The sequence below is a fragment of the Bos taurus genome, chromosome 3 (genome assembly GCF_002263795.3).
Source record: "Bos taurus isolate L1 Dominette 01449 registration number 42190680 breed Hereford chromosome 3, ARS-UCD2.0, whole genome shotgun sequence".
NCBI classification, from domain to species: Eukaryota; Metazoa; Chordata; class Mammalia; order Artiodactyla; family Bovidae; genus Bos; species Bos taurus.
The window spans coordinates 109,672,379-109,693,481 of record NC_037330.1 but is presented as its reverse complement, the minus strand read 5'-3'; the positions used below and the strand labels follow the sequence as shown (position 1 = coordinate 109,693,481).

The 21,103-nt window shown below is 49.3% G+C and overlaps 1 protein-coding gene and 1 non-coding gene across 9 annotated transcripts; both read right to left on the bottom strand.

The window, feature by feature from the left end:
• Positions 1-1,530: 1,530 nt before the first annotated feature.
• On the bottom strand, positions 1,531-20,097 carry TRAPPC3 (trafficking protein particle complex subunit 3). 8 transcript variants are annotated; one of them, XM_010803674.3, is made up of 6 exons: positions 19,809-20,097; positions 17,014-17,172; positions 7,852-7,949; positions 7,509-7,608; positions 6,922-7,104; positions 5,719-6,476 (listed from the first exon to the last, which is right to left on the bottom strand). In XM_010803674.3, the coding sequence occupies exons 2-6, from the start codon at positions 17,014-17,016 to the stop codon at positions 6,357-6,359; spliced, it is 504 nt and encodes a 167-aa protein (XP_010801976.1). In that variant the 5' UTR covers positions 17,017-17,172; positions 19,809-20,097; the 3' UTR covers positions 5,719-6,356.
• TRNAG-CCC (transfer RNA glycine (anticodon CCC)) lies at positions 12,202-12,274 on the bottom strand. The gene has a single exon. It is a non-coding gene; the product is annotated as a tRNA-Gly (tRNA).
• Positions 20,098-21,103: the final 1,006 nt, after the last annotated feature.

Here is a 21,103-nt window from a genome sequence, read left to right as displayed (position 1 = left end):
ACCTGCTTAGCACAGCCCTGGCAGAGCCGATGATGGCCTCTCCTGCCCCGTTTAGAGCACGGGCTGAGGAGTCACGCAGACCTGGGTTGGGATCGCAGTTCTGCCTCTTTGTGACTGTGGGCAAGTGACCTCATTTCTTCAAACCTCAAACTCCTCCTCTTTAAAAGGGGGATAATGATAGTCCCTGATGACAACAGCTAACCCTTGCGGGGCTCTTACTCCATACCAAGCACTGTTCTAAGAACTTCTCACGGATTAACTCGTTGAATCCTCACACCAGTCCTTTGAGATAGATAAGAGTATTGTCCCCACTGTGCAGGTGGGAAAACAGAGGCACAGAGGGGTTAACTGACTCACCCATGGTCACCTGGCTAGGAAGTGGGTGAGCTGGGAAGCGACTCCATGCAGGCTGGCTCCCCAGTCTCCCCGCTTTCCCACCATGCTATCGGGCCTCTTAGAAACAGTGACTATAAAGGGCTTAACCCAAGCCTGGCACATAGTAACGACTTAACTAATGTTAGCAATTGTGATTACTGTCACCGTGATTCTCCCACTCCTTCTAGATTTCTGTCTTGACAAGTCAGTAAGAAAACTCTCTGGGCTCCAACCACTCTAGGTTGGAGCCTGGGGAGGACCTGAACGGAATCTTCCTCTTGCCATCCCTTCCATCTGCCAGGCAAACTGAGGGGAGAGAGGGACGTTAGCATGGATGTGTGGCCTGGGGTGTGCAAGTCATCTGGGGAGGGGGTGGGTGCTGGTAACTGTCCCTACTCTCCCAGGGTCTTGGTGATTCTGCACACCTTCATGCCCACCCCACTCCCTAGGGGACTGGACTCTTGGTTCTACAATTCCTGGGAAGCCCGTCCCTCTCTTGAGCCCTTCTTTCTTTCCAGCTACCAGAGGCCTCTCTTACAGAACTAGGGTAATGAAGACCCCTCCTGCAGCCCCCACCGTTCTCCTCACTTCCACCCCTGGGGACCTCTCAGCCCCATCCTCAAAAATCCCAGTAATTCCATGGAAATTGAAGTTACCTTAAATATTCTAATCTTATAACAATTTTGCTTCAATCAACATCTAAATGTGACCACATGTGCCCAGACCACCCAGAGGCCTGGTTGGTGGTTTGGGGTGGGGGGTAAGTTCCTAGACAGATGGAGGGCAAGAGGGCTGCTCTCAGGAATGGCCTGGCTCAGGAGGGGCTCCCTGGGGGAGACGTCTGCAGGTCACTGAGTCCCTTCCTGGCCTGCTTACACTGAGCAATCCTCAGGCAGCCTGGGAAGCACAGGCCTGGGCGGAGTCTCCTATACTCCCTCCCAGCTGGGCTGGGGGAGGGCTGGGGGCTGGTGATGCTCAAAGGCAAGGGGAGGCTGGGGCTGGCTTCATGGGCCTGCAGCTCAGAAGGGCTTGGTTTAGGGCTCTTTTGGGTCATCTTTTCTGAACCAGGGGCTCTGCATTTTCGTTTTGCCCTGAGTTCACACTGCCCATCCACCCTCTCTCTATGGGCCCTCCTTACTCCATTCTTACACTTAGTCAACAGTGAATAAAAATTTATTGAGTACCTGCTTTGTGCTGAAAATGATGCTAGACACTTGGGGATACAGCAATGAACAATAGAGGCATGGACTTGATTTTGCAAAATTACCATCTGCAGACACTCATATATCCACACACAGCAATTCTGCAAGATAATTCCCCCAAATATCATGTTCATCATAACTGCCAATTAGGGAACACTCAGCCTAGGCCAGGAAATACACATACTTCATTTTGTTTTACCCTCAAAACAGTCAGCAAGGTAGGCATTATTATCCCCATTTTCCAGACAAAAAAACTAAGGACCAGAGTTCCAATTCTTCATCCAGAGTCACATAACCAATAAGTGGCAGAGCTGGGGCTCACCCTTGGCTCCACGTTTTCAACCTGTCCTCCCCATCACCATACATGCCTTCAGCTGCTTCCCCACGGATAAAAGCTCCCAGCATCGTGTCTCCAGCCCTCAACTCAGGGCTACATTTTCATTAAATGAAAGAATTCACATAACAGACACACTCCTCAAGGAACACAGGCAAACAGTCACCCAGGGAAATACAAAAACACACATATGCAACCCAGAATATACTGGAGAAGAGCGTGGTGTCCAATCCTGGGCTGTTTTGGTTCAAGTCCTGAATCCACTATGTGTCAGCTGTGCATCTCGGTTTTCTTATCTGCAAAATGGAATAATGATAGGGGTATTGTGAATGCTCAACGAGAGATGCATGTGAAGTGCTTAGACTAGCACTGGCAGAGTCGCTCTGCAATAAATATTAGCTGTTGCTATGAATAACACTGGTCTGCACTCACTCACATGCTGTCATGCTCATCAAGCCATCTTCCCAGCCCTCTTCCAGCCTGGCTCGGTCCTAGATGCCCCCATGACTGATGGTCCAGGCCTCCAGAGCCAGGAGGGACAAGCAGCTGCTTCTCTCAGCATCTCCCAGGGCTATACCTGTGTGGTGGGGGGTGAGGGTACTGCTTCTCACCTGTTTTGGGTCCATCAGAGAAGGCTTCCTGGAGCAGGCCTCGAGCTCACAGGCTAAGTGAGCCAGGTCGAGTCAGGAGGCTGCTGCCCTGTGCCTTGACTCCCTCCATTATTCCTTACAGCACCCACCCCCTCAACTCTGCTGCAGCGCCCTCTCTCCACCCTCTTCCCCACAGTAGAAACTTTCCTCTCCTTCTGCCAGAAGCGCAAATTGCCCCCAGGAATGCGCTGCATCCCACAGCTCCCCTGGCAGTGGCCAGCGGCCGTCCTGGGGTCAGACCTGGCCCTACATCAAAGGCTGGGGATTGGTAAAAGCGAGGCTCCACGCCTGCCGCCACCCTCCCCTCCCTCCCACCGGCCCTCTGGCTTCCAGGGAACAGCACATGGTAGCACTTAAGCTCCAGGAGAATGGAGGATGCCTTTCCTGCACCGCCACCCCCTAGCAGCCACAATGAACTACTTGTTAGGAGACTGTTTTAATTTTACTTAATGCCATTTCTGCTCCTGGGGCTCTGTGGCCACCTCCTTCTCAGACCTGGATGCCCAGGACAAATGTAGGGGGCAGCCAATCTGCCAGAGAAAGGGGTACCCTGAATCTGGAAATGTCACTTGTTGGGGGCTGGGGCAGGGACAGGACCCTCTTACATCAGGGGAAGAGGGCTGGTACTCTGGTCTCCACTCAGGAAGTGAGGGAGTTAGTTAGACAAGGGCTCAGAGCTAGCGCATCCAACTCGGGAGGTTGGATGTCTCATACTCAGGAGTATGAGAGTATGGGGTGTGAATGGAAGCCAGAGGCTTCTTTGCCAATGTGTTTTTTCCAACACCCTGGGCAGCCATGGGAGCTTTGTTTTCAAATGGTTGTGACTAAAGGAAGGGGGCACTTTCAGGCTCTGACCAGCCTCTGAGATTTGCTCCATCAGGTGCATCTTCTGGCAAATTCTGAAAACCAGGGATCCCATGGTTACTCTCTGGGATGTTAGTGGTGATCTGGAGACCCCTGGTGGCCAAAGGCTGCAGACAAGGCCTTTCCTTAGCGCTCTGCCCAGCCAGCGCCAAGCCCCAAAGCCACCAGCATGGACTTCTCCCGCTATCCAGGCTCTTTGGGAACCCCACCTGGTTAGTCAGCCATTCCCATATAGCCAGGCAACCCTGCCCCTTCTTGTCAGGAGGGTGTGCCAGTACATCATGAATGGGGAATGGCCTAGCCTGGGGGTTATGGGGCAGGGGGTGGTCCAACCTCAGCCACAGTAAAGCAAAGGGGTATGTAATCTACAGCTAATTAATTTCAGAGGTGGGGGGAGCAGCTGTTGGGTAGCTCGGCCTTGTATGGTTGGCTCATCTGGGGAGAGAATGAGGTGATGTTCCGAATAGCTCATAGCCCTCAGCCCTTTCCCTTCCCTCAGCCCCTGAATGCACATCACACAACTGTGAAGTTGTAATTGGGAGAACTTACTAAGGGGACTTTGTTTCCACAGCTTTCCGACCCTGTAATGCTGCCCAAGTTAAATTCTGGGAAAGGAAATATCCAAAACCTCACGCCATACAAACAGCTGCTGGAAAGTAGGCTGTGGTACTAGGAGGAGAGGAAGGGCGAGGGCCCCCCTGGAGAAACCAAGGGTGGTGCAGCACACTTTTCTTGGCAGGTCCAGACACCACACGCTTTCCACATCGGGCCCCAACATTCACTCCATCAGCCGTGCGCTCATTCCCTCACACTCTGGTGTGACTGCACCCAACCCCATGCTGGGTGCTGAGGATGCAGTTGACCAAAATGCGGTGCCTGCACTGGGGCCCCAAACCATATGTCTCTGGAGGGGGAGGTAAAGAGGCTTGGAGAAGAAGGGGATCCTAGAGGAAGCATCAGTTCAGTTCAGTTGCTCAATCGTGTCCAACTCTGCGACCCCGTGGACTGCAGTACGCCAGGCTTTCCTGTCCATCACCAACTCCTGCAGCTTGCTCAAACTCATGTCCACGAGTCAGTGATCTCATCCTCTGTCATCCCCTTCTCCCGCCTTCAATCTTTTGCAGCATCAGGGTCTTTTCCAATGAGTCAGTTCTTCACATGAGGCCAAAGTATTGGAGCTTCAGCTTAAGCATCAATCCTTCCAATGAATGTTCAGGACTGATTTCCTTTAGGATTGATTGATCTACTTGCAGTCCATGGGTCTCTCAAGTCTTCTCCAGCACCACAGTTCAAAAGCATCAATTCTTCGGCGCTCGGCCTTCTTTATGGCCCCCGGAAGTGATCTTTCCTCCTCGTCAGCAGCTTAACCCAGCTGGAGGAGGCAGGTCGGGAGTTCTAGTGCCCTAGAACTTTATGACCAGACACACTTCAAGCACAATGCTCCCCTCATCTCAGGCTTGTCCACTAACCTTGGGGAAGGTTTGGGGCTCTGTTTCACCCCAACAACCTGAATATCTGGACCTCAAGGCCAGAGGCTGTCCCCAAGAAGTGTTACCAAATATGGCCTGCTGACCTCTGACCCCTCTGTTTAAAAGCTATCCTAACCTCTGTGAGACTGAGAGAGGGATCCGCAGGCCTGCTGCCCCACCATCCCACAGTGTGAACCGGCATCATGGTTAAGAATGTGGGCTGTGGGGACTTCCCTGGTGGTCCAGGGGTTGAGGATCCACCTTCCTCTGCAGGGGGCACAGGTTCTATCCCTGGTCGGGGAACTAGATCCCATGTACCACAATTAAGACCCAGCACAGAAAAAAAAACGACATGGGCTTATGGAGTCTGGCTGGGGCTTTGAACCCTAGCTTCTCCACTTACTAGCTGTATGACCTTGGGCAACTTGTGGCCTTCTCCTAAAAATGATATTACCGTGAATTAGATAATGCATACAAAGTGTTCAGTGCAGTGATGACACTTGGTAAGCACTCATTAAATGGCACCCTAACAAGGTTTTCATGGTCTTTCTAGCCAAATCCTCCAACGTGGTGGCCAAGAGCCCAGGATAGTCCATTTTAGGAACATCTGGGATACTGGTCTGCATCTAGATTTTGCTATAGACAGTAGACTCAAAAATGACTCTGAAGGAGCCTCATTTGCTCCCAGACTTCCCAGACTCTGGTCCACAGGGAGATGTGTTTCTGGATTAGATAAAATCAAGGTAGGGCACAGAACCCAGCAGGTCTCCACACCACATTGTAACAAAATTCCCAGGGCTGAGCAGAAAGAAAACAGGACATGATTGGGGTTTCACTCAAGAATGTGTCTTTATTGAAGAATCTGTAAGAAAAAAAGATGGACCCTCTGTAAAAAGAGGAGATGTTGCCTCCAAACAGCAGGGAGGAATGAGAGACCTGGGTGGTTTCCCAGAAGTCAATGTTTCTGGCATGACTGGCTCCCCTTTCCTGGCAAGCACTGGAGGGTATCACTCCAGCCGGCAAATCCGCCCCACCCCTCCCACCATCTCCTCCCTGTCCGGTGAGTTCTGGACCCCCTACAGTCACTCACCAATGACTTTCTGAAGACCCAGGTATAGGTGTGCGAGGTTTGCCTCTTAATGGGGTCAACGTGGGTTCTGCTTTGGAAAATTCAAACAGGAATGTAAAATGGTTGGAGCTCCTTCTAGTCCAACCAAGGATGACTACATCCAGCCCCTTTGAAGGGAAAGGGAGCACAGAATTTCGCTCCTGAATGCGCACACTTGTAGGTAAACAGACTATATCACAGTCTGCTCTTTATTAACACGGAGAATGGAAACAAGGTTAGAAGAATATATAACATCCGTTAAAGAGTCACTGAATTCTCAAAGGCAGAAGGAGCACTGAGGCTTTCTGATCCAACAAGTGCTTCCTGCTAGCTGCCCTGAAGTCCTGGGGATGGTCATTCCTCTCCAGCTGGGAGGTTGTCCTCAATCCGCCTGATGAACCTCATCCGGATTTCTGTCACACCATCTCCTTTCAGGGTATCCTGGACAAATTTGGCCTCCACAGCCATCTGGACCTGGGGGACAGTGTGAAAATGAACGGGCCTCTGTGAAATCACTGGGGATGCAGCTGTAACTGCCTCACCTAGAGCAGCCTAGACAAGGGGGCTGGTTTCCACAAGGACAAGGTTGCTAGCTCCTGTGTAAAAGGCAGTGGCCCCGACCCAACGGGAGACTTAGAAAGAACACTCGCAAATTAAACTGCCACCAGATAAGCCAATCTGGGAATGGATGCTCCTGGGCTTTGGGGGCTGATGGCACCGCCTCCCAGCCTAAGCAATGAGGATCACCACCATGTAGAGATCTCCAACTGGGATCCTGTGCTTGGCAGCCTCACCATCTCCAGCAGCGAAGTGCCAGGTGAGCTCTAGACCCTTCTTTTCACTCTCATTCATTCATTCAAGCATGTATTAAGACCCTACCACCTTTCAGGTGTCTCAGAAGGAAAAGAGCTGCACTCACCATCTCCAAGGCTCCTCGCAACACCCCACACAAGAGATTGGAATAAATAAGGGATGAGTGGTTATCAGGAAGTTCCACGAAGTCCACCAAGGGATTATTTTCCAAAATGAGGGAGAATTCGTCACCAGCTGGGCTCCAATTGGTGATGCTTGGAGTGATGCCCAAGTACATCTTGAATGCCACCTGTCAGGAGACACACAATGGCACTACGGGAAGAGCAGGAGGGGCTGTGCACCAGGTAAGGTGAAGTGATGGGGCCAGAAAGGGGACTTAAGTGGCTCTGGAAAAAACTGGGGCCTCCGCAAGACACTGAAGCTTCAGGTATTCAGGGCAAAGAAGGAAAAGCAACTGTGCACAACTCCGCACCCCTCTCCTTCCAGTGGGGCTTTAATCCACAGGGGTGCTCCCAACCATTCTTCCCTTTCTCATAATCTGTACTATTCTTAAACCACCAGGGAAGGCTTCTTTGGCCCAGACAGCTGTAGCTATTCTTCTGGAATACTAAGGGCCTCTCTAAGGAAGAAGGTGGTAAGCAGTGCCTTCCAATGACAATTCTTCAGCATGGCCTGGTGGCCCAGGATAATGACCTTGGCAATGACATCTGCAGTTTCCCGAAAGTCATGGCACCTCCCGACGTTTGACCGTGCCAAGAAATCTTCAATCAGTCGGACTCCAATGTTATAGCCCCTGGGAAAGAAATGAGAGAACCGACTATATTATGGGGTCTGAATGTCTTATGTCTGCATGTAATGCTGTTGGTGGTAAGGGACAATGAGGACAATCCCCAAACCTCCCAATAAATAAGCAGTGGAAACAGCACCAGAAGGGTTGGCTGTGACAGAGGACCTTGTTCTGGGCTCTAAGGGACCACGGAGATTCGGTATGCTCAGGAGTCTCATTCCTGTCTCTCCCACAGAGGAGCTCACTCACATTTTGTCCAGCTGTTTATTCACATCTTCATCATTTTCATAGTCCTTGCAGAGCTGGGTAACTAGAGCCCCGTAGGTCAGGGTGAAGAGCTCAGAGCTCTAAAAGAGATTGAAAAGGCAGTCAGGAGCAAGCCACACAAAAGAGAAAGTGTGGTGAGAGTCTAGATCAGCCTCAATGCAACTGGCAGAATTCAAAGGAAGGTTACTGGTGTCCGGTGGGAAAGAGCATCATCCTCTGTGGAGTAGCCAAAGAATCTGGCTCCCTAGGGTCAATGCAACAGGGCTGCAACCAGACCCACTAGAAAATGGGCTGAGAAAGGTGCCTCATCCACTAAGTAGTCACCCTTCCAACACGCCGAGGTGACTTCTGCTGACCCAGGACCCCACCACAGCTGCCAAGCCTAACTGCACTCCTAAGGCCCCGTCTAGGAGCAGCAGAGGAGCAGGGAGGAATGAAGTACCAGATGAAGTCCACTGCACTAGTGAAGACCCCTCCAAGTCACCAACAGGGGAAAAAATAATGTTCCTCTTGACACAGCTCAAGTGTTTGCAGAAAAGGGGTAACTGAAGGAAATACAATCTTTTCTGTGCCTGGAACACAATATTGACCTGGACTGGCTTCTATTACAACCACAGTTAGAATCACAGAATCTCTTTCTCAGATAAAGAATCCTGTCACCTACCTACCAAAAAACAGAGAGATGGGAAGGTGAAAGGAACAGCAAATACAAGACTATAGAATAAAAGCAGCAGGTTGGAGCAAAGGCATTATCAAAGTTAAAGTGAGAAACGTGTTAACATCTGGGTCAACGTACTTACATAGAAGTAAGGCTGAAAATCAAGTGCCACCCAAGCAGTCCCTTCTGCATGGAGGCTTGTCAGACTTGCAGCAGAGCACATTCCTGTCTGAAAGTCTTCTGAGGAAGATAAAGTCAAAGCCCAGACTCCCAGGACCCATTATTCCTCACCTCATCCTCATGGCCTGGCGATGAGGTCACTGCAAGAAGGGTAATGCGAGTGCCTTTTGCTTACATACTGCATTCTATTTTTCATTATCTCAGTTTCCATTCCACACTAACTCTGTAAAGCATAAAGGGCAGGAACCAATCTGGTTTTAGAGATGAGGAAACTGAGCCTCAGAATGGTTCAGTGATTTGTCCAAGGACAGCTAATTATTGACAAAAGTAATCGGGGAGACAGAAACCAGAAGTTTCTAAGCCACTGTTCATTCTGCTCACTGTTCCCCACAACTGCAGTATTAATCACCTCCCCCCCAAAAAAACAAAAGATAGCTGTACTACGGAGTCAAAGAGAATCAGCTTCTGAAAAAGTAAGCTCTCTAAATTCAACTAAAACAGATCAGGGTATCTCCAAGATCAGGGTATATTACCAAGTATGGCAGTTAAAGGGGAGCTATTAAGCAGAAGAATGATTTTTAGTAAAGTTAAGGGTTTGGCATTAGAGTGGCCTGGGCGTGAATGGATGCAGACAGTCCAGCAGTAACCAGTCCATAGAGTTGGCGCTGCGGCATTAAATCAGGAGAGCTTTCCTTGCATTATTAATGAGTCCTTGGATGGAGAATCCAAGAGCCTTGCCCACCATGATGCCAAGTAACATACGTATCACGATGTTATTAAGCACTTTAAACATGCAGCAGCCCTCAATTTATCAGTAAGAAAAATCAAGGCCCTAAACAGATCTGTCGGTGCTCACACAATCAAGAAGCCTGGAATCTGGGAATGGAATCTGACCCAGACTCTCCACAGCCTCTCTTAATTTCTAAGTTTATCTCCACTCAATTATGAACCAAGCCTATGTGGAATAGCTCATGACATAAATAGTGCACACCTTAAAAGGTCTTCAGACTTTAAAAACAGGAATGAGTTGTAGTGTAGGAAAAACCTTTCATTCAAGGTTTACTATGTACCAGGAACTACTAACAGGAGGGAAACAAGCAATGAACTGAATAAATAAACGGTGTGCCAGACAGTATAAGAGCCACGGAGGAAAATGAGCATAAAAGAAGATTAGTGAATATTTATGTTCACCTGTATGTGTTCTTGCCTGGAGAATCCCAGGGACGGGGGAGCATGGTGGGCTGCCGTCTATGGGGTCGCAGAGTTGGACACGACTGAAGCGACTTAGCAGCAGCATATGTGTATGCGGGGGGTGTCAATTTTAGATAGGGTAGTTAGAAAAGGCCTCATTAAGATGATGGTTGTACAAAGACCCGAAGGTAATCAGGGAAAGCCATGAAGACATGTAGGTGAAAAAACTGAAGGCAGCAAGTGTAAGGCCCTGAGGTGGGAGTACGTCTGCTATGTGTGAGACACAGCTAGGACAGCAGTGTGGCTAGAGATGAGTAAACCCAAGAGAAACAGGAGAGGAACTCAGAGAAGTAACGAGAGGCTGCAGTCTGAAGACCGGTATAACTTAAGGTTCCACGGTACCATAAAGGTCACATAATTCAACCAGCCCCATTTTGTCACTGAACAGAAGCACATTCTTCCTCCCAACAGAAACAGGAATCTCTTCTCAAAACTTCTACTTTCAGACTGCTTTAATTATGTTTAATAATAATGATCGTTAACATTTATAAAACTTTTTTAGAGTCTCTTCAGAGATAGTTACTTATTGATCTTCACAACAACCATGAGAGGTCAGCAAAATAAACACTATCTATCCCCATTTTACAGGCGCTAGGTTAAGTAACTGAGACTCACTCCTCTTAGTGCTCAGCACTGTCCTGTAAAAGCTATTAAGTCAACCTAAGTCACTGCTTAATCTCCCTGAACATCAGCTTTTCCCAGCTGTACAGTGGTGACATTATCTGCCCTTCAGGATTATCAGTGAGACAACGTGTGTAGAGTGCCTGCCGCATAGTACCTATGCAAGGAGTAGGTACTGTAGGATTTCCCTGGCAGTCCAGTGGTTAAGACTCCACACTTCCACTGCAGGGGGCATGGGTTCGATCCCACATAGACCAAAAAAAAAAAAAGTAGATGTTGTTATTTTTGTTCTTCAACTGCTTCTCTGTGGCGTGGTGCCAGAAAGCACTCTGAACTAGGTTCAAAGAGGGAGATTCTGAATCACTATAAAGAACTTTAAAGCAATTAGTAAGGCATATAGAAGGATCCAGGGTTTATAGTCAGAAGACCTGATTCTAAGTATAGACCTGTCACTGGCCGAAAGACTTGAGCTAAGTCACTTCCCTCTGCTGAACTTCAATCTTTTCCAACAAAAAAAGTAACAGTGAAATCTGCCGTGCCAATCACAGGGTTGATGGAAGGGGAGGGTCTAATGAGATAATGGACTTAAAGATGCTTTGCAGACCAAGAAACCACAGGAGTGATTTCATGCTGGCAGAGTCAAGTACTTCAGGCACCCTGTGCAGAGTAAGTTAAGCCAAGCCCTACACTCAGGTAAGCCACTGTACTTGACGGTTCTCAGGCAGCTTTGTAGTCAGTGCACCAAACAAAACATCACAACTCCTTAGGGGGCTAACCTTTGGAGCTAAAGTTCCAAGATACTTATTAAGAGTCATACTTACTATTTTTGTCAACAAAAGTAATCCAGTGTGACTGCCCCGCAAGATGCTAGGGAAGGAAGGTCACTAACAAGACTGAGTCCCTCCCTCTTCATCACTCTCCATCCTGTCACAGAGATTCTGAGGGCTGCTACTCAAGTAGTAACTCACCTGAGCTCTGGAGAATATAGTCACAACACTAAAAAAGGGCAGGCCTAAACACACAAAGGTTAATTAATATCTTTACTAATAAAAATGCCTGTGTGCTGACCATTTTGTAGTCTATAGTGTTGCTGTTGCTGCTAAGTCGCTTCAGTCGTGTCTGACTCTGTGTGACCCCAGAGACGGCAGCCCACCAGGCTCCCCCGTCCCTGGGACTCTCCAGGCAAGAACACTGGAGTGGGTTGCCATTTCCTTCTCCAATGCATGAAAGTGAAAAGTGAAAGTGAAATCGCTCAGTCACATCCAACTCTTAGCGACCCCATGGACTGCAGCCTACCAGGCTCCTCCATCGAGGGGATTTTCCAGGCAAGAGTACTGGAGTGGGGTGCCATTGCCTCCTCTGTGTATAGTGTTAGGTTGGTGCAAACGTAATTGTGGTTTTACACTGTTGAACTCTGCTGTTTGATACTGGAATACATTCTTAAATAAATGTGGTTATGTTATACATCATTTTAATGCACATTTCTCACTTTATGATTTTTTGCTAATGACACTACTTGGTGTTTTTTATGTTTATTTTATTATTTTTTAAAAATATTTATTTGGCCGCTCTGGATCTTAGTTATAACACGTGAGCTCTTGGTTGCAGCATATGGGATCTAGTTCCCTGACCAGGGATCTAACCTGGGCCCTCTGCATTGGGAGCTCAGAATCTTAACCACTGGACCACCAGGGAAGTCCCTTATGTTTATTTTAGACTAGGGAAATGATGTTACACAAAAAGCAAATTTGAGCGATTTTCTTATTCAAGTTCAAAATGGGTCATAAAATAACAGAGACAACTCTCAATATCAACACATTTGACCCAGGAACTGCTAATAAATGTGCAGTGCAGTGGTGCTTCAAGAAGTTTCACAAAGGAGACGAGAGCCTTGAAGACGAGGAGCGCGGTGGCCAGCCATCGGGAGCTGACAAGCATGCAACGGCAGTGACCGATGGAGAGGACCACCAACCTCATCCTGTTATAACTACACGAGAAGCGGCCAAAGGACGCAGTGCCAACCGTTCTACGGTTCAGCATTTGAAGCAAAGCGGAAAGGTGAAAAAGCTCAGTAAGTGGGTGCCTCATGAGCTGAAAATCAAAAATATCATCATTCTGAAGTGTCATCTTCTCTTACTCTACGCAACAACAACGAACCATTTCTCAATCAGATTGTGATATGTGATGAAAAGTGGATTTTATATCACAACCAGTAACAGCCAGCTCAGTGGCTGGACCAAGAAGAAGTTCCAAAGCACCTCCCAAAGCCAAAGCTGCACCAAGAAAAGGTCACAGTCACTGGTGGTCCGCTGCCTGTCTCTTCCACGACAGCTTTCTGAATCTTGGCGAAATCATTATATCTGAGAAGTATGTTCAGCAATCGATGAGATGCACCGAAAACTGCAACGCCGGCAGCCAGCATCGGTCAACAGAAAAGGGCCCAGTTCTGCGCCAAGGCAACGCCCGACCACGTGTCGCCCAACCAGCGCTTCAACTTAGCTTCAGAAGTTGAACGAATGGGGCAACAAAGTTTTGCCTCATCCGCCACATTCACCTGACCTCATTCAACTGACTACCACGTCTTCAAGCATCTCGACAGCTTTTTGCAGGGAAAAAGCTTCCACAACCAGCGGCAGGCAGAAAATGCTTTTCAAGTGTTTGTCGAATCCCAAATCACAGATTTTTACGATATAGGAATGAACGTGCTTATTTCTTGTTGGCAACAATGTGTTGACTGTACAACCAAACAGTGCGTTGGTTCCTATTCTGATTAATAAAGATGTGTTTGAACCTAGTTATGATGATTTAAAAGTCACAGTGCAAAACCGCAGTCCAAACAAAAAATTACGTTTGCACCAACTTCATCACATTGAATCACTGAGTGCACATGGAACTAACACAGCGTTGGAGATAAACTTTAATTTAAAAAGGAAAAGGATGCTGGGACGTCCCTGGTGGCCCAGTGCTCCGGACTCCATGCTTCCACTGCAGGGGGCATGGGTTCAGTACCCGATAGGGGAACTGAGACTCCTCAAGCTGCTTGCTGTGGCCAAAAATTAATAAAGATAGTGAAACTGATATTTATAGCAATGAAGACACTTGCCCAAGGTCACACAAGCAAGCAGTGAAGCCAGGGCTCAATCCCAGACACGTCTATGCTCCCGGCATTGTGTATTTTTCGACCTCTCTCATAGAGGACTGCTTCTCAGGGTTGGGGACTAGGACTTCAACTCTGCATTTCCCACAGCGCTTTACACAGAGCTGGGACCCAGGAAAAGTTTGCTAGACAAATGGGTTGTTTCTGTTTGCACAGATTAAAAGCAGAGATCTAATTCCTTGGCCATATTAACCATTTACGTTTCGAAAGGGTTAACTGGGAACACAGCAATTAGAAGGAAGCTGGGCTGACTGGGAAGTGGACTGCTAGAGGCTGAGGCTCCCCAGGCAGACAGGAAAGAAGGGGAGCATGTCAAAACCAGGTGGCCACAAAGAGGATCACATGACAAGCCTGAGGTGGGTACCGACAGGAACTGAATGACAGGATGCACCAAACCCTCACGCCACTCATTTAACACAGACCGCCTGGTGCCAGGCATCGTTTTAGGAGCTGGGAGTACAGCAGTTAACAAATCAACCCTTGCTCTCGTAGAGCTACATTCTCATGGGGCGACTATAAGTAAACAAGTAAATACATAATTTATAATGAAGCATTTTAAATGAAAAAGACAGTGCTTGAAGAGAGACAGAGTAAGGGGATTGAGAACCAGTCAGGAGGTCAGGGAAGCCCTTTATGAGGAGGTGACCTCTGAGTACCTGTAAATGAGGTGAGGAGGAGCTAGATACTCTCTGGGGGAAGGTTCCAAGCAGAGACCACAGCAGTAGCAACACTCTGGAAGCAGGAGTGCACTGATGCCTGTCCTTAATTCCCTCAATTCACCAAAACTAAGTGAATACTGAGGGTTTGCGGGGTGGGGACTGAAGGTTCCTGCTAAACTTGTATTAAAAGTTTCAGTGTTGTTTTAAGTTTTAAAAAAAGATAGGAAAAAGAGTTAGATATGAAAACTAAACAGGAAGACTTCTGATATCTGCTCATAGAGGAAAAGGAGAGGAAAATAAACATTTATGATGTCCCTTGCATTTTACACTGTTATCTCACTTAATCCTGCTGCTGCTGCTGCTGCTAAGTTGCTTCAGTTGTGTCCGACTCTGTGCGACCCCATAGACAGCAGCCCACCAGGCTCCCCCATCCCTGGGATTCTCCAGGCAAGAACACTGGAGTGGGTTGCCATTTCCTTCTCCAACGCATGAAAGTGAATCCTAGAAAGGCATTATTTCCCTATTGTATAGATAAGTAAACTGAAGACCAATCAGGATTCCAACAAATATCCATGCTTTTTATAATACATCAGGGGTCACCAACCTCTGGGATCTAAGGCCTGATGATCTGAGGTGGAGCTGACGCAGCAACAGAAACAAAGTGTACAATTATGTAAGGTGCTTGAACCATCCCCAAGTCACCCGCACCCCCGCACCCCATGGAAAACTGGCAAACTGGCCTCCATGAAACTGGTTCCTAACTCCAAAAAGGTTGGGGACCGCTAACCTGCATGACACTATTGCCTAGCAAAACACTCTTCTTCCTTTTTCTTATTTCCTCCAAAACAGGAATTCTTAACCTATGATTCACAGAGTATTTTCGGGGGCCCACAAGTTCCCCCTAAATGTAAGTAAATGTCTGTTTATGTTTGTCTATTTACTATTCCTGGGGAGAAGACCCACAGCTATTATCAACTTTTCAAAAGAGATCCAACAGAGAAAAAGTACAGCACTACTCTGGAGTCACAGGGCCTCCAGCTGCCCGTATTTGGTGGCTGTTCCTGGCATAAGATACAAAGGTGTAATGGGAGTTTGGTCATCTTCTGTAGAGCTGAGTGTCAACAAAAGGCTGCAGATCTGCCCTGCATGCGACCTTCAATAACTCAGTTTGTAAATCGGAAAATAAAGACAAATGGGCAATTCTAGAGGAAGTACGAAGATGCCAAAGAAAACAAACACCTGTCAAGAAATCCCCTTAGTTTGGAGAAAAACATCATCAACCTTACTTTCCAGGCCCAGCCCTCACCAGCAGCCAAACTTTCTAGGATAGACGGTGTCCCACTATTTCCAGGACAAGAAGGGAGCCTGTCCACCTTCACCAGAGGGAGACCACTTACGGCCTACTCTGGCCCACCCCTTACTTTCTTGCTTTCTGGTTAAATCAGTACCTGAGCATCTCACAATGACCACGGCACAGTGTGGGAGACATTATAGTCCAGTAGTCTGAAGCATTAGCTTTGATGTCAGAGAGACTTAGGTTCAAATCCTAACTCGTCTTAGCTGTAAATAGGGGCAAGTTATGCAACATCTGAGTTTTAAAGCGGCGATGTTATCATCCACCTGACGAGTTATTTTGCGGATTAAATGAGATAACAGACGTAAAGTGCATGGCCCAGTGCCTAACGCAGTAAGAGAGCAACAGTGGGAGCTACTATTATCGTCACCGTCGTTGTTGGTCTCTTACGCAATAGCACTCAGGTGGCGGGGGAAGAGGTCTTCGAGCTCCTCCAGCGGCCCTCCAACCTGCCCGGCACTCGGGACGCTCCCAGAGCTAATCTCCGCTCTCGACCCACCAATGAGCCCCTTCCTTCCCTCCAGTTGAACCACTCCCTCCCAGGGCAGGTAGAAGGCGCCTTTCCAGTTGAGACTTGCACCCCGCGCTGGGCCCCTTCCCCAGAACACCTCCATTCCGCCCCACCCGCCGAGGTCACACGCTCCGGTTACCATTTTCTTGCTCTCGGTGCCACGGTTCGCCTGCCTCGACATCGTGCCGGCCGCCTTACCCTGCCTCGCCACAGACCCACTCGGCAACCCCTCCCAACACAGCTCGACCCAGCTAGCTGCCCCCTCAGCGTTAAGAATTGACCGGCACCGACTCACCGCGCCTGCGCAGCTGGCCGCGGGGCACCACGGGACTCGTAGTCCGGCAGACGAGGGTAATTCCCGCGCAATAAACGCCGAACCACAGCACCCAACAGTCCCACTGGTAACACCACGCCTTAGTGCAGCCCAACTACAACTCCCAGAATGCTCCGCGCACAGAGAACTCTTGTAACATGGCTCCCTATCGCCTGGTTTATGGCCACTGGGTGGCGTCCGCAACTTGCAGTAATCCTGTATCATCCACACAATTCTTTCCCACCCTGCCTAACCCTCACTCTGATGCTCCGCAAATTCCTCCCGTCAGGGATGGTCTTGGAAAGTCCCTCTTTCAAACTAGCTTCTTCCGCTGTTGCTGCAATTCAAAGCCAGAAGCTCCCAGGATGTCCCAGAAAACTGGCCATGGCTCCTACACAGATCTGGCTTCTTCTTTACAAAAATATTTGATGACCACCTACCATGTGGCAAGCATTTCACCAATGACTTTCTCTTCGAACGGTCATCTGTCCCCAAGCCCCAAAGGCAGCGAGCACCTGCATCCACCGTGGCTTCCTGATGAAATATCCAGTCTGATAAAGTTCAGGTCAATTTCTCCCTCTCTCTTCCCTAGAACAAGACTGGTTCCCAGAAAAGAAAGATCACTGGCGTTGGTAGCAGCCAGTTCTGGATTTTAATCCTAGCTTTGCCATTTTAGGCAAATTGCTGGCTCTCTCAGTTGTTGTGAAGATTGGTGAGACATGTATGCAGAGCACTTGGCACAAAGTAAACGTGCATTCCCTTTCTTTCAGCCACTCTCTGGACACACAGCCCAGCAAACAGGCCCCAGAAATACGAGGGGGATGAGCTGGCCACACCCTCACCCATCACCAAGGGGAAGTCCTACAGTCCCTGACCATAGTTCTTTGGTTTCAGCTCCAACCATCCCTGCCTGGCTAGTCAGTTCTGAGAGGACTGTGCTATGAGTCCCTGAGCCCCGTCTTCTGACTTAGGCCTGGTAGCCTGACTGGCAGCTGCATTCTAGCCCCTAGTCTTCACCATGACAACGAGCCCGACCAGACTTGAGCCATCCTGGCTGGGGAAGGCTGGGGGGCCCAAGCTGCTCAGCCTGAAAACCAGTACCCAAGATTCCCCCAGTCTGTCCCTCTCGGTGCAGAACCAACTATTATTATACTCTTCTCCCTGTGGCACAGACCTGCTGGGGACTCTCTAGAGGCAGTGACCTTTGACTCTCTGTCCTGTGTCAGTGCCTGGGCTGAGAGCTCTGGGAAAGAGCATGAGGGTCAGTTGAGGGTGGGGATGAGAGCGCAGGGGTGGGCTAGCCCTCAGAGGCCAGCAAAGTTAGAGAAGAACCTTCTGCATTCCCAGGAGAGGACAGCTGAGGTGAAAGCTGCAGTTGGCTGGCCTGTCTGTTGGTCTGGGCTCCTCCCTGCCGGCTGCCCTTGGCTGCCCACAGAAACCTGAGTCACAGTCACAGCCAGCCACTCGACCCCACCCAGCCTGCTGTCAGGCCAGGCGGGTCTGGAGAGATTGAAGGCGGAGCCTCTCCCTGCCCATCTTACAGCCTCTTGAGATTCTTCCCCTCTCTGCCTGTGATTCCTCCTTCTGGCTTCTTTTTCTCTGGGACTCCTCCTCCAAGAGAGAGTCACCAGTCCTGAATCAAGGTGGGGGGGGCGGGGCGGGGTCCATCTCAGGCTAATCTAAAAGATCTCCTCCTGGCTCCTTAGTAACTTCTTCAAGGGCTCTCAGTCCCAACTCCCAATCCCTCTCCATCACCTCTTGGGGGCCAGGACATTTAAGAACAACAGCCACCCCTCTCCCTAGCCTCACCCTGGCTCCTTATCCCAGGAAACTAATGCAGCAGGGACAGCCTCCCATCCCTAGCAGGAGCACCAGAGCCCCCGGCCCCCCCGGCCCCCCCGCCCAAGAACCCAAAAGGTTGAACCTATTTAATCCGGAATCTGAGTTCCTCCTCCCACCAATCCCTCTCTGTTACTTCCCCTCTGCAAGATCTGGAGGGAGGGAAGCGGTATTGCAGCTGGTGTCAACACTGGCCTTTAAGGACATTCCCCACCTCCAGCCCCAGGGAGTGAGCCCTGGAGGTTACAGTTCCCTAGCAGTGTGGTCTGGGTTAGAGACCCCTTCTTGCTGTTGTGCCTTGGGGGTAGGGTGGGTGTGAGAATCTGATGTCTGGTCTCTCAAGCTGCACCCACCATGAGGCCCCTCCTATTTCCTACTTGTGTACTAGTGGAGACAGCCTCCAGAGGCTTGGTCCCAATTCATATCTCTTTGTCAAATCACCCAGTGATTTCCTTCACCTCTTGGACAGATCCGCTTTGGACCCTCCCGCACCTAACCTAGGAGGTTGTAAATGCTCTTGCTCCTGCTCTCCCCCTAGTGGGATCAGGAAGGGGACATATTTCAGTGACCTGACTCCTAGCCCAGCCCAGCCGCATGGTAAAACTGACAGCTCATTCAAGCCTGTTTCCTGAAGGGGGAGGGGACTGCCCTGGGCGTAGGGGAGGAACTTGGGAGACCACAGAGTTCCCGGGCCCCTCACTGAAGAAGGCAGGGCATTCTCAGTCGCCAAAGATGCTGCAAGTGCCCTGCTTGCTCCTTCTCTGGGATGTCTAATGTTTGGGGGGGGAACACGGAGCACTTTCACCCAGCCCCAAACTCAGAGATACCCACTCTAAATCTGATCAACTGCCAGGGCCTGGGATGCACCAAGGATCCTGATCAGTTAGGGGGCAAATGGAGAGGAATGCACTCCATCTGTCTCTTCCAACTGTATCAATCACAGGACATCAGTGCTCTCAGGACTTCCTGTGGACCCACCAAGTGTGTAGGAAGCCTCCTGGGGCTGGCCGGGAGAACTGACCATCAAGTTGCCTAACAACTAGCATCTTGCCAGGAAGTGCAGGTGCCTCCACCCTCCGTCCAGGGAAGGGTTCCTCAACCTCAGTACCATTGACCTTCTAGGCCTGATGACTCTGTTCAGGAGGTGCTCTGTGCATTGCAAGATGTTAAACAACATCCTGGTGTCTAAGTACTAGATGCCAGTAGCATCTCTAGTTGTGACAACCACAAATACCTCTAAACATTGCCAAATGTCCCCTGGGGTGGAAAACTGCCTCTGGTTGAGAACCACTGAGTAGGCTAATGCTATACACTGACTCTTTGCAGGGCACTCCTCAAAGTCCATCCTAGACCATTAGACACAATGGAAGATTTCCAGTTCCAAAGCATTGCTCACCCTTCTCCTTCTGAAGAACCTTCGACAGCTCCCCAGTATCTACATTATGTAGTTCATGTTGCCAACTGGCATTCAAACCTTTTCTTATAGGCCATCCCTGGCCTATCTCTTTATCTTCAGTTACTGTTTCCCCCTCTACTATTCTTGAGCTCCAGGTAATGAAGGTATCTCACAATTCCCACCTATATATGTCTTTGTTCCTACTGTACTCTCAAGATTGTGGGTACAGAACCCAGATGGCTCTCCTATATTGGGTTCTGTTCATGAATTCTTGGTCTAATCACTGCCTGGCTCAGTGTGGGCCTGGTAAGCTCTAAAAGATGCAGGCCCAGAGGTCTCTGACCTCACAAAGGACTCTACCTGGACTCTATCACCCACATGGTCCCCTCACCCTGCAGATAGGATGACTGACAACAAAGATGGGGCTCTGCTCCTCATCCTAATCTGCTTTTACTTCTGAATGCCCACCATCATACTTATTTATTAAGCACTTCCTATGTGCCAGGCTCAGTGCTAAGCATTTCATCCATGTTGCATTATTTAACCTTTACAGCAAACCCATGATAGCTCATGGTATTATTATTTTCCTAATTTTTTAGGTGAGCAAAGTGGATTTCAGAAAAGTTAAGACAGTAGCTTCAGGTTACCAGTTCTAGTTGTAGATCTTCTAGCATCATCCTTTTCTAATGATTTTGGACTGGGGAAGGCCCTCCTTGGCCCTGGAAGCGGGTTCAGGCCTTCAGCGACTCACTCTTCCCAGGACTGTTTGCTCCCAGGTTGCCTGAGACCCAGACCCTTTTGTTCCCAACCTTCTCCTCTTAAATGACTGCGTTCTGGGCATTCACAGGTTTAGTCCACTGGTAGAGTTAGCCTGCCAATGCAGGGGACATGGGTTCAGTCCCTGGTCTGGGAGGATTCTACATGCCGTGGGGCAACAAAGTCCATGTACCACAACTCCTGAGCCCCCACTCTAAAGTCCAAGCTCCAAATCAAGAGAGGGCACTGCAGTGAGAAGCCCACGCACTGCAATGAAGAGTAGTCCCCACCCACAGCAACCAAGACCCAGTGCAGCCAAAAATAAAATCAAAATAAAAAATAAATGACTGCTTTCTGGAGTTGCTCAAAGGAAGAAGACACTGGTAGGAAAGGGGAGCAGGAGGACAACAGGTCACTGGGCATCATCTCTGGGCGATGAAGAACTAGACAACTGACCTTCTGGAGGTCAGGACAAAGGGCAGGGATGGGGTGCGCAGGGCCCAGCTGCGCCTGCTCCTTCCGCCCCGTCAGTCCCTGCA